The sequence below is a fragment of the Aythya ferina genome, assembly GCF_964211825.1.
Source record: "Aythya ferina genome assembly, chromosome: 25".
Taxonomy (NCBI): domain Eukaryota; kingdom Metazoa; phylum Chordata; class Aves; order Anseriformes; family Anatidae; genus Aythya; species Aythya ferina.
Genome location: NC_140323.1, coordinates 2814139 through 2826395, shown reverse-complemented (window position 1 = coordinate 2826395; position 12257 = coordinate 2814139). Strand labels below are relative to the sequence as shown.

Genomic DNA, 12257 nt, shown 5'->3' with positions numbered 1-12257 from the left:
CATGGGAGGGGACTCCTGTTACCTCTGAGTGTGTTCCTTTATGCACAGAGAACTTAATTTAAGGGCTATGTTCTCCAAACATGAAATAGTAATAAAACTGCTCCGATTGCACCATATGTTTTATTTGTTAATGCTGTTTGATCTGAGAACTGTGAAGGCTGTTCTCCCTAAATGCTTTCTAAAACTAACCTTTTGTGGCATCCATGAGTTTCAGTTTGCTGATCCCCTGTGCTAGTCTGCGGCCCAAGTTAAGCCGTTGCGGTTCTCTCCAGATGGGTAAGAAGACAAAGCTGGCTTTTGAGATCACGCACACTAGCCAGGAAAAAAACCACAGAGTGATTGTATTCCTGTACTCCCTTCCTAAAGCATGTCACTGGAAGGCTGTGGCAGTAAGTCAGCCTGGAATGGATTTCAGCAAAGAGGAACTTGCTTCCTGATGAAACGTACAGCATGGCTTACTGTCACGGGTCATCCCCCACTGACTGCTTCCTTCGCGTTGCCCTCTCTCTCGTGGCATTGCTTCGGAGGACGGTGGCCTCCTGCCGTGGCTGGGATGCCCTGGGAGCATGGGGCTGGCGGGGAGCACTGCAGGGCAGGGAGCAGTGTGCTGGCCGCCTAGGAACGCCTGAACCTTCTCACTGATCTTGCAGTGTTACAGCATTGGACGCTGTGTGTTCGTGCTCGTGTTCACAGAATGCTCCTCTTCGCTCAGTGCCCTGTGCTTCCCTTCCCTCTGAGCATGATCCAGGTGGGACCAAGCTACTTTACCAAGGAAAGATGCAGGGCTGAGAGCCGTGAGCTCTCTCGCCACAGTGTGCTGATGGAAATAATTTCCTGCCGTCCTCCAGGAGGCTCCAACTTCATTTTTCTATTTCAAGCTTCATGTATTTACCAAGGGTACAGCTTTGAAGGACCTGCTGGTTTGTGCTGCATCTTCTGCTGCAGTGAGCACAGAACAATTTGGTGGAGTCTTACTGCAAAGGCTCTCTTTTCTTTCAAAGAGGAGAAAATAAGTGTGGATGTGCTAGCTAGAAGGGGAAGGAGAAAGGACTGAATGTGCCTGAGCTTCAGGTCCTTTGTCCACTCCACAGGTGGCAACATTTAACTCCAGAGAGACTTCCCCATCATTACAGAAATGGGGCCTTCAAGAGAAAACACGGGCAGTAGCATTTTGTGTTGTTTCTCTCACTCTGTAGATTACTCCACAAACCAGCTCAGGCCTTGGAGTAAAAAGACAAATTGGTGTCCCCTAGTGGTCTGTCGGTTTGGAACATTTATATTGGTTCAGGAAGCAATTAGTGAAATAAGGTGCCTGTAGGGACTGTTGGATGCTGCCAGAGCACCTCTGGTTCAGCTAGTTGGGAGCTGCAGACTGATGGAAGCCAAGATGGTGCACTGGGAAAAGCACTGCCAGGAGTTTGACGTGTTCTTGTATTACCCTGAAGCTGCTGGTCACTGCTGGGGACAGCGCAGGAGCTGAAGCAGCCTGTGGGCTACCTGGAAATGAGCTATCAGATCCTCAAGAGTGATGCTTGCTCTTTGCTCCCTGCTGTGTTCCTGCTGCATTAAACAACCAAAATGAGCTTTTGTTAGTGGAATAAATAGACACGGAATTTGAAAGTGCCTCTTCTGAGGTCCTACTGTGTTTCCTTATCAAATCCTCAAGCTGCAATTGCGGTGGAAAAGTTAACTCCATCCCAGCCAGACCCGGTACAGCGCTGAGTACCTGTGTGTGCTGCGATATTTCTTTTGTGACAGCCACTTAAGAAAAAGGAGTATGAAATCCATGACAATAAAAACGTACTGGGCAAGTCCGTAAGGAAAACAGGCTTTCCATGTCCACTTACATCACGTCTTACAGTTGAAGAGTTGGCCCAGTTGTGTTTGTGCAGAGTGAGATAACCTCTGCAGAACATCTGTGTTAATCCCTCGGGTGGAAGCAGTGCCAGGAATCAAACCTATTAATGCTGGCTGGACTTGCATTCCTGCTACTTTCGCTAATTGAATTGCTATTGAGCAGAATCAGAAGGAATAAGCAATTTAAGCAAATCCACCCGTTTCTGTTAAGGTGGAGAGCAGCAAGGGGAGATAACCAACCGTGCCAAGTTATTACATCTTGACTAACGCTGCAGTCTTCAGGATTCTGCCCACCAGTCTTTGAATTGGACCGGTCCATCCTGGCTCACATCCAGCCTTTTGGTCTTTGTCCAGCTCAGGGCTTCAGGTGTGGCCGCAGCAAGGTGAAAGCAGCTGACTCCTCCGGGAGAGGAGGCACAGCAACGTCACAGAAAGGGCCTGGGCTGCTGTGACAGAAATGCTGTGCTTTTCAGCCCAAGCTTGAGGTAACAAGCTGTGTTCCTGTCATGAGTTTATCCACCGCTGATGAAGCCGTCAAGAAATGGAGAGGAGCAGGACGAAATCGGTGACCTCAAAGAACTCCTTGATGCTAGAGTTGCTCCTGCAGGCCTGCTGTTGGGAAGGTGACAGGGTGGTACAGCATTTTCCTAAGTGACTGCAGAATTTGACTGGAGATAAGGCAACTTGGCTGAGGAAGGAGAAAGAAAATTAGCATTTGCACTGAACTGAATTCAATGCCAAGTGCCTGAGGTCCCAACTTAACACAGCAATTTTCCTTGAAGGTCACAGAAGCTTCTTTATTCTGTAGCAGCTCTGCACCTCCTGGCTTTGTACATTGTGCATGCTTTGGGCGTTTTTATTTCCCCTAGTGTTGCAGGCACAAAATCCTTTAATTGAAGGCAAGTGCAGCTGAACCGAGAAGCCTGCTTTCTGTAAGCCAAGTATCCAGCAGAGTGATAAGCAATCACAGCGGTGTCGTCCAGATTCTGGTCTTTGCCCTTGGCTTCAGGCCCAGCTTTCCAGCCTTCACTAGGTGTCTTTGAGCATGATAAATAGAAAGCCATCCTACCTGCAGCGCACACACATTCGTGCAGAGGTGATCCTTTTTATCATCTGCGGCAGGGTGCTGAGCCTGAGCTGCCTCTGATTGTGCCACACTGCAGTTTTGTGCTGTGCTGCTACGGAAAAGTCAAGGTGGTCTCTAAGCTGACCGCAATCCTTCCCACCTCCCGTAGCACGGCACCCCCTTTTACATATGTTTGACGTTTTTCTGCCAGCCAGATGCTCAGCTGAGTTCCCTGGAAGGAAACGGAGAATATTTGTAATCCGGGGATGCTCCTCCAGCCTGAGCATCCCCCTGCAGCTCCTGGGGACGGTCACTCACAGGACAGCCACGGCCTGAGCTGTGACATCCGTCTGTCCTCACCGGGCACAGGACAGCCTGCCCACTGGGATGGTGGCCAGGATTTGGGGAGAAGTGTCCCCGCTGAGCTGTCCCGGGAGCTCTCCTGCCCCATAGCTCTGTCTCAGGACCTGTCGGTCTGTCTGGTGTCAGAACTGCGCTGCTGAAGGCCAGGGCTGGTGAGGCAGGGGGGGCTTCATCGCTTGGGGGCTCGGCCCTCGTCCTTTCCGTGACTCCTCGCACTCACCTGCATCGCTTCTTTCGGCTTTGCAAGGCTTCTGGATGAGGCATCTTCACACCTTAACGAGGAGCCAAGGATTTTGGGTAGCTCAAGTTGAGCTGGAGGGTGGGGGCTTCCTGGGCTACTTCTTGTTTGTACAGGGTTGAGCCCTCCAACAAAACGTCCTGGGGCGCAGCAGTTCAGTGGGGATCTGCAGCCAGCTCCCTCCCGTGCAGTCAGGTGGAAGTTCCTCCTGTCACCGTAGGTTTGCCAGTGCTCTTCTGGTTCAGGACAGCCTCGTTATTGCAGACGGCAACTCCCTTTGGCCACTTTCTGTCGATGAAATGGCAGAAAGGAATTCCCTTCCCCACGGACCCTTCCCTCTGCTCCCTGCAGGCGAGGGGGGGGACGCAGGCAGCACGGCGCTTTGCGGGCAGGACGGGAGCTGCTTTGCTGTGGGCTGGGATTTCTTCACTTGAACTTCAAATTCCTCTTCTGGCGGGCGTTCCCCTGCCTGCCTCCCGCTGCCCTGTGCCTGCATCCCCTCCTTGGTGGCAGAGGCTTCCCCGTTCCTGCGGCACCGCTGCCCGATGAGCTGAGCTGCGAGGGGTAAGGACAGGACGCTGCTCAGGCAGCTCCTGGCTCCACGGACGGTGTAAACGCCCCGCGTAAGATTTTATGTCAGTGTCTCTGGGGAAATGTGGTCCTTGAACGAGAAACGGTGATGTCTGCACAGCTTCTGCCCTCTTCTGCTTCGCCTTCTGCGTTGCCTCCGTGTCGTGTGTCCCCCTGTGCAGCTGGGACTGTGCTTGCCCCACCTCAGAGGCTGGGTTCCAGCACTGTCCCGTGCTCCTTTTTGTGTTCCTTCTGGTACTAAAAACGCCATGTTTCGAATGCCTTCTCTGTAAGATGCTGTCATTCGTACTGCTGTCGTTAAAATGAGTGGTTTCAGTGTTTTAACCTTGCACTTCCAGATGAGAGAGACGTTGAGCCTCGGGACAGGGCAGACCCAGGAGTTCAGGTGCCGTAGGGATGGGGGCTGTGAGGTGACATGTCTGGGTGATCCACTGCAGGACAGTGACACCCACGGGTGCTTAATACATAAATAAAACCTCCCGTGGAGCTCTGGTTGCTCTTTGCTACTCCAGGCTGCTTTAGCTTTTGGAGACACGTGAAGAAAAGGAGACGTAAAGAAATTCCCAGCAGCGCTTTCATAGCCCATGGAGGTGGGAAGTCAGTGGTGATATTTTCAGAGCAGTAACTCCGGCTCCACTGGCTGTGTGCTGGTGTGCTGGTGGAGCTTACACCTCAATAAATTAGAAAATAGCCAGGTAGAGAGCATCCTGCCCTGTAGGAAATGCACCTTCCTAAAGGCTGTGGAGGCCCCTGGAGAAAGGGAAGGTTCCCAAACACCCTCAGCGTGTTGTAAGGCTTTCTTCGTATGCATCTGAGCTGCTGCCTGCCCAGCACTCACTGCCACTAATTTTTCTTTTATTCTCTATTTCACTGCTCGTGGACTAAATTCACCTTTCTGTGCCCTTTTGTCTCCGTGGTGTGTTCTCTCTGTGTCTCTGTGTCCACTCCTGTCACTCTCCGCAGAATCTCCACCAGCTCAAACAGATTCACACTCTGAGGCAGATGAATGAGCAGCTGCTGGCCGAGAACAGGGCTCTGACCCGGGTGGTAGCCAGGCTTTCACTGCCCGCCAAGCCCTCCGAATCAGAGGAGCTGTAGCCGCTTCCCCTCCGGCTCATCTCGCCTCCCTCTTCCACTCTTCCAGGCAGGTCTCCGCTCCCGTGGCCGAGCTGCTCGCCGCCTCGCCGCTCCCCGGGCTGCCTGATGAAGCTCGGGGGCTCCAAGCAGCATGTGCCCGAGGAGCCAGCGTGCTGCTGGCCCTGCTCCGGCTGCAGGCAGGGCTTCACCGCAGGCGGCTGCCTTCACCTCTGCTGCCCCTCGCTCTGCTTGGCAGGTGCTGGCCTCCGCCTGCAGCGTCAGGGTTTGCTTTTTCCTTTTTCCCCTGTTGAGCAGAGAAATAGGAGGGCATGCTCCCTGCTTTATGCCGAGGCTTGGAGTCCGATGGATGGCGCTGAAGTGGCTGCAGAGGAGCGGGAGCTCGGCTGCTTCCCCGGGGCTTAGCACGGCCGAATGCCTTCGGGGTGGCACCAGCAGCAGCATCCCCCTCCCAGGGCCTGACCTCGAAGGTGGTGCCTTTATGGTGTGAGCCTGGTCGTGGTGTCACTGGGCTGAGGGCAGTGAGAAGCTGGCTCGTAGCAGACAGGACTGTGCCAAGTCAGAATTAATCTCAATATTTCTCGGGATGTTACAGAAAACGCAGGTTTTAGGCAGGAAGGGGATTTAAAAAAAAATAAATCTAAAACTGGGCATTCTGCAATAATTTCTCTCACTCAGCTGAGCAGAGAAAACAAGCTCCTTCCCTTGATTTTAGACAGTGAGGTGTTTCGGTCTGAGTTCAGAGCTGCAGCATCCCCTCTGCCTGCTGCAGCCTGGTTACAAGGCAGGGCAAGCAGCAGGAGGCCGACCAACCAAGTTTTCTTTTTTTCACCTGGTATTTTAAATTCACTGCAGAAAAATTAGTGTTGGAAATCCAAGGGCAAGCCTTCTGTGGCTTTGCCATATGCTTCACACTGTTAAATTACATCCCTTCTTGCTGCTTCGGCGCTAAAATAAAGCCATAAACGCTTCTTTCTGCGGGCCCTGCCTGCCTTTTGCAGGTTAGTAGGGATATTTGGGTCCCTACAGACAGCTTTTTTTAAAAAAAAAAGAAAATAAAATAGAAGCACTGTGCTCTAATGGGCTGGAAGTGGCACTAAGGTATGAAAAAATCTATTCTTAGCGCACAAATTATATCAAAGATGATTAACCGTGGAAACAAACTAACCGGGGGAATTGGGGCTTCCCTTCCCGGGAGTCTCAGTGCAAGACCAAGTGCTCATCCCAGGCGTGCTGGGGGCTGGCTGAGACGGGGTGTTCCACCTCACCTGCAGGTGGGCAGAGGAACCAGTCCCACCAGCATCCTGCTTGAAATCGACAGAAATATCCTGGACCTTGTCCCTGCCTCACCTCGTTCCCGTAAGCGGGGAGTTTCGGTCAATCTCTTTCCCGACGTGTTTTGAGCTCGGAGAAGGAGAATTGACCACAACCACTTCCAGACCCGCAGAAATACCGTCTCACACCCTGAAGCCAGCTGGCTCTCTTCTCCCACCAGGCAATAATCGCAGCTCCGCTTCTCCCCCTGCTGCCACCCCTGCTCAGGGTGCCACCACCGCGTCCCCCGTGCAGGCTGGCCGAGACGTGGACGGGCTGATCGCCCCCTGCTTGCTTCTAGGTTTGAAACTCCCTGCTTGTGTCCGAGCTGGAGAAGAGCTGTGTATCTGTGAGCTCATCCGTGTGTTTTATTTTTTTCAACTCCTCGTAGGTCTAGCACGGGATGTCACTGTTACCTGTAAGCCTTGTCTCCTCGTGTCCCCAGACATCGCAGCCCTGCAGTCACGGCACTGTTTTAAACTGGCAGGGGCGCTCTTCAAAGAATCTCTTTCCCCCAAATCCCCATCATTTCCTCAGTGTCACCTTCTCCAGTGCCACAGCTAACAGGCACGGAGCAGAGCTGCTCGGACAAGCCCCTGGTGCTGCGGTGTGCTCGGCATCATGGCACCCCGCGTGCCGGGCTGCGCCCCTCCTTGCTGCTTCCAGCGAGATGTTTACAAAGCTTCATTTTCCAGGCCCTCGTATTGCCAGCCTGCTTCACCTGCAGCTTATTTTGCAAGGCTGCTTTGCCCGGAGTGCCCGCAGCTTGGGAGGAATTCCAGTTCACGAGGTTGATTTTTAGCTTTCAGAAAGCTTCACGGGGAACTGATGGAATCGGGTGAAAGCCAGGAAGCTTTTCAAGAAGTTCTGCTCCTCGTTACCTTCCTCACTTTTCCGATAAATCACCAGAGTTGCACTGAGGGTGGTTAAAAAGCACAGCCACCAGCGGAGCTCCCAGTGGGCTGTGGAACTGGGGTGGTTGCTCTCTGCTGGTGCTCACGGGCACACGCGGTGGGTTTTCTCTGCCAAAGCAAGGGGCAGAATTTCCGAGCACTGTCCTGGTGGAGCGATGGGCTCCTGCAAGCCTGCAAGGCCCCCCTAGGATGTGACAGAGGGGACAGGGACAGCCCAGCTGCAGACCACAGCGGGTGCTTGAACGCCTCCAGTGCCCTGGACGGGAGGCAGCGTGCTTTGTCAGGGGGTTTGGGGGAAGCTCGGGAGGAAACGAAGGGGCACAGCGAGACTGCAAGTGCTTTCCCCATCTCCCTTCCTCTAAGATCCGAGATGAGTCGGGGCTGAGCTCGCTCTGTGCCTGAGCTGTGGGGTGGCCCCGCTCTGTGGCCGGGGGTCCCGTGGTGTGACCGCCCCGTGGGGACACCCCAGGCTCCACCTGGGGCAGTGCTGTCCTCGGAGGGGCTCTCAGAGCAATACCCACCTGCAGTGTGGGAAATGAGAGGCTTGGGGCCTTTCTTTTGGCCAGCAAGAAATGCTGCAAAGGTCTCCTTGAAGTCTTTTTCTTCCTGAGTTTCTGATGAAAAGCTCTCTGGCTTTTGGCTGTAGTGCAGCTGCTGTTTTAGCCCCAGCATCAGACAACCACGGAGCACCAAGGAGGTGGCTCTGGTGCGTTCTGCCACAACACAAGCACCTACGTTAAACATCTGTGGGATCCCAGAGGGATTTTTTTTTTTCCGAAGAGATTTTGCAAAGCAGGCTTGGTCCCATCCTGAATTAAAAGTCCAAAGCTGAGAAAATATCAGGCCTTCGATTCCCCTCTCGTCCTGGCCAAATGGGAAAAACAATACAGGAAAAAAATAAAATAAAATGAAACTTTATAGTTTTCTGCCAAGCCCTAATTGACCTTTGGGAGCAGGTTTGGGCTGAAACAGCTCAGAAATGGTTCCTGCTCCCCCAGCCGGGTGCCGACCGAGGGCAGGGGCTGGGGCACCGCTTCCCGTGGGGGCTTTGCTGTGCTCCGTGTCCGACGGCCACCCCGCGGGACCCGTGGCCACCCCGCGGTGCTGAGCAGGGCACCAGGAGGATTGCTGCACGTGGGAGCAGGACACGAGCTGAGCTGGCCACACCGTCCCGGCTGGTTTTCCTCGGAGCTGCTGGTTTTTTTTTTTTGCCATCCTGCCAAGCTGTAACCCTGCCTCGTCTTTGTCTTTGCGCAGATTTTGACGGAGCTGAAGTCGGACAATCAAAGGCTGAAGGACGAGAACGGGGCGCTCATTCGTGTCATCAGCAAGCTCTCCAAATAGGAAGCCTGAGCGAAGGCAGGACGAGGAGGGGTGTCCTACACGAGCTGCCAACCCCGCACCAAGCCCTACCCCCTCTTTTCCTCCTGTCACAAGTACAGCAAGCATTTCAGCCGTGGGATCAACGTCACACCTGCCTTGCCCTGCCCTTTGCTGTACATTCCCTTCCTGCCCTTTTTTCCCCCACAACACGCACCCCTGCCATTTTACGAGTTTTAATTTAAGCATGTTGTGGTATCTCGGACATTTTATTCAAGGGAGAAGAGAAAGAAGAAACACAAGGACTGGTTTCGAGCTGCCAAAACTTTTCCTTCCAGAAGCCCGGGATATGGCATTGGACTCCGGTTTGGAGTAGGTAGCTTCTACCTTAAAAAGTGACGCCAAAAGAACTAAACCGGCACGTCCAAGCCCTTCCCAGGTGGGAAATGTGAACGTGGGCTGGGACTCTGCCGATGTGCATCAGCCCACCTGGGATGTGGGACTCTGGCCGTAAAGCGATGCTGCGAAAGCCACCAGAGCTGATCTCTGTAACGGGCTGCTTTGCACAGACACCTTGTTCTCCTTTTGCCCCGGCAGACCGAGCCTTTTGGTTTCGTGTCAGATCTCAGAAAATGAGTGCTGACTCAGCACGAGGCCCCCATCCCTCACCCAGCCTGGGGGATGGCGTCCCGCGCTGCGTCCGCTCTGCGGCCAGCGGCATCTGCTCGCTGCCTCCGGGCTCTTGCTTCTCAGGATAACATCACCGGTACTCACCAACCCTTCTGAAGGAGAAGCTTGACCCGGGAAGAGATCCTCTGCTGCCTTCACGTGCATTCAGGTGTGAATCACCTGGCAGGGAGCTGTGCCCACGCCAGGAACCGGCCTCCTACCGGCGTGTGGGGCATCTCCCTGCCAGCTGTCGGTGAAGGCAGAGCCCTAGAGGAGTCTGGTCGGGTATTTCAGGTACCGTGCGCTGGTTTTCAGCATCGGGCTGACCAGCTGGAACACAGTTTTGTTTCTGGGGAACGGAGACAAGAGAGGGAATGCCAGAGTCCTGTCCCAGCCACCCTTCCCTCTGGGGAAAGCTCGGCGCAGCTCGTCCTCCTGCGTGCCTCGGGGGCTGCCCCCGTGCCAGGGGCAGGAAGGAGCTGCCCTTGGGCACGCCGGCAGCTGTGTCTCTAGGATAAAAGTCTTTTAATCTGTCAAAAGCTTGCAATAAGCCTTGACCTTGAAGGAAACCTCAAAAAATCAAAAAAAAAAAAAATACAAAAACGTTGATGTTGTACGTACTCAGAACAGTTTGGAATTGTTCTCTCTATGGGCATTCAGACAGCGACTCCTCCAGGTGCTGTGCGACGCCTGGTATCAGACCTGTTGAGCTTCCCCTTTTAACAGACCCTTCCCAAAAGATACCTTCCCTCTACCACACTTCTTGCTGGGTGCAACCCCCTTCCCATCTCCTTCCCTCTCGTTTCCTTCGCCCCGTGATTTCCCCGCTCCGTGTGGCTCGGGCACCCATCTCGGGGGTTGCCACAAGTCCCACCCAGCTCTGCTGGGCCGGGGGTGCTGGGAGCAGAGAGGAGACACCTGAATCCGGAGCATAACTCCTGAATTCACTCAGCAGGGTAACATTTTTTGGTCTGTCCTGGGCTTTTTGGAACCTTTTGCTGGTTATTTCTTCAGAAAGTGCGAGTATTTTCCTCTCCCTTGGGTGTTTTTTTTTTTTTTTTGGTTTCATTTCAACTCTTTTTTTTTTTCCTTCCCCTCCCCGTCCTGCCTGTTTCCACCTCTCTGGCTCTTGCTGGAGCTGCCCTGCAAACACTGGCAGCTCCGGACAGAGCTTCCTCCTCCGCCGCTCTTCAGCCAGCGGCGTTACGTGGGCGCGCCACGCGATGCCGTTCCTCCTGGTACACTGAGGCCCTTCCTCTGCTGCTGTGCTTTGGGGAGGAAGAGACCAAAGCTGGTAATGGCATCAGGGTTTCTGCAGAGCACTGCCTAAGCCAGGCATCTTTTTCTCTTTTTTTTTTTTTTTTTTTTTAATTACTTTATTTTAACCCTGCTATATTTAACAGCTTTAAGTCTTGAGATCCGGTCAATGCTTTTTCTGCACGCCGTTCCCACTTGGTGCACTCTTTATGTGAGTACTTCTGCATTTCTTGGTGTTTTCTCAGTGGTCCACCCCTCGCTCCAGACCTGGGCTCTCTCGTCCCTCCCGGGGGCAGGAGCCCGGCCCCCTGTGCTGCCCCCCTCCTTCTGCGCCAGGCTGTGGGTGCCCAGCGGGACCGGGGGCAGGAGCTCAGACCGAAGTCCCTGCTCTCGCGAGGCGGGTTCCTGGCCGTGGGAGGAAGCCCGGTATCTGTTTAGGGACAGGGTTCAACCCAATCTGACAAATCCATCCCGCACTGACGTGTTGCCCCTTCCCACCCGGACGCTCATTGCGTTTTATCCTAAGGAACAGGATGCGAAGGGCGCGGGAGGCTTCGTCCCTCCGCGCGGCCCCTTGCGAAGCCAAACCACTTTAGATGAAGTGTCTGCTTAGCACTGGATTGTCCTCCCACGCCTCGAGCGGGGCGGGGGACCCACCACCAGTTTAGTCGTGCTGACTAGCCAAAGCTGTGAGTACTTGGTGATGACGATGTAATTGCAAACCAAACTCGTGAGGATGATTTTTGGTCTCACTGCGCAACGCCTGACATAACCAGTGCACTGAGGAGGTGGCGAATAGGATACCTTGCATTCTGCGCCTGGGACAGAGTGCAAAGAAAGCAGTTTTTAAAACTGATCCCTATTTGAACCATTTGCCAGACGTGGTCTCCATTGGAGAACACAAAGCTTTTTTTTCTAAGCAATTGCTTGGGGTGAATTCATTTTTATTGCTTGGGGTGAACCCGCCTGTTGTGGCTGCAAGTTTGATGATGGCTCTTTGTAAATAAACTCCTTGGAGAAAGCAGGACTAGCTTACGAGATGGGGAGAGAATGTATTTTTATGCAACTTTGAGTGGCCTTCCAAACCCTGAGATGAATGATTTGTTTTACTGGTTGTTGTTATATAGTATTATAAGTATTATGTGTTTGAAAGTTTGGGAATAATATTCACATCTATGATGCTTGTAAACACAACAGTATTTATAAATGAATAAAATAAGAGTTGATAAAATAGAAGTTCTGACTTCGCCTCCGTCTTTCTGAAGCAGGGGGAAGCTGCTGCAAGCAGGTTAGCAAAACGTCTCCTTTTTCTCCAAGTGCCCATAGCACGGCAGCATCCACCTGCTCTAAAAGCAGAAACGCTCTGCAGGCACAGCACGGGGCATGGTCTATGGATGTGGTCAGTGCAGCCCGAGCTCTGCCCCTCGGGGGTTTTTGTGCCCAGCACCCCTGTGAGGCAGGGCAGGAGCTGGTGGCCGGCACGTGCCATAGGGATGGGATGGGAGGTGCTGGGGCGAGGCGTTTGGTGGGGAGCCACTTGGTGCCCAGCGTGGGGCTGGGATGGGGGCTGGCA

General features: G+C 53.5%; 1 protein-coding gene across 10 annotated transcripts in view; it reads left to right on the top strand.

Moving 5' to 3' along the window:
* PPP1R12B (protein phosphatase 1 regulatory subunit 12B) overlaps positions 1-11920 on the top strand; it is a 112656-nt gene extending 100736 nt beyond the window's left edge. For 6 of the 10 annotated variants that reach the window (XM_084497639.1, XM_084497641.1, XM_084497646.1 and 3 more), the window contains 2 exons: positions 5079-5259; positions 8696-11920. In XM_084497639.1, coding sequence (XP_084353765.1) covers positions 5079-5213 — 135 coding nt within the window. In that variant the 3' untranslated portion in view covers positions 5214-5259; positions 8696-11920. Of the gene's footprint in view, positions 1-208; positions 277-5078; positions 5260-8695 lie in introns of all 10 variants that reach the window. The other 4 variants (XM_084497642.1, XM_084497640.1, XM_084497645.1 and 1 more) reach the window with 3 other exon arrangements.
* The last annotated feature ends 337 nt before the right edge of the window (positions 11921-12257 follow it).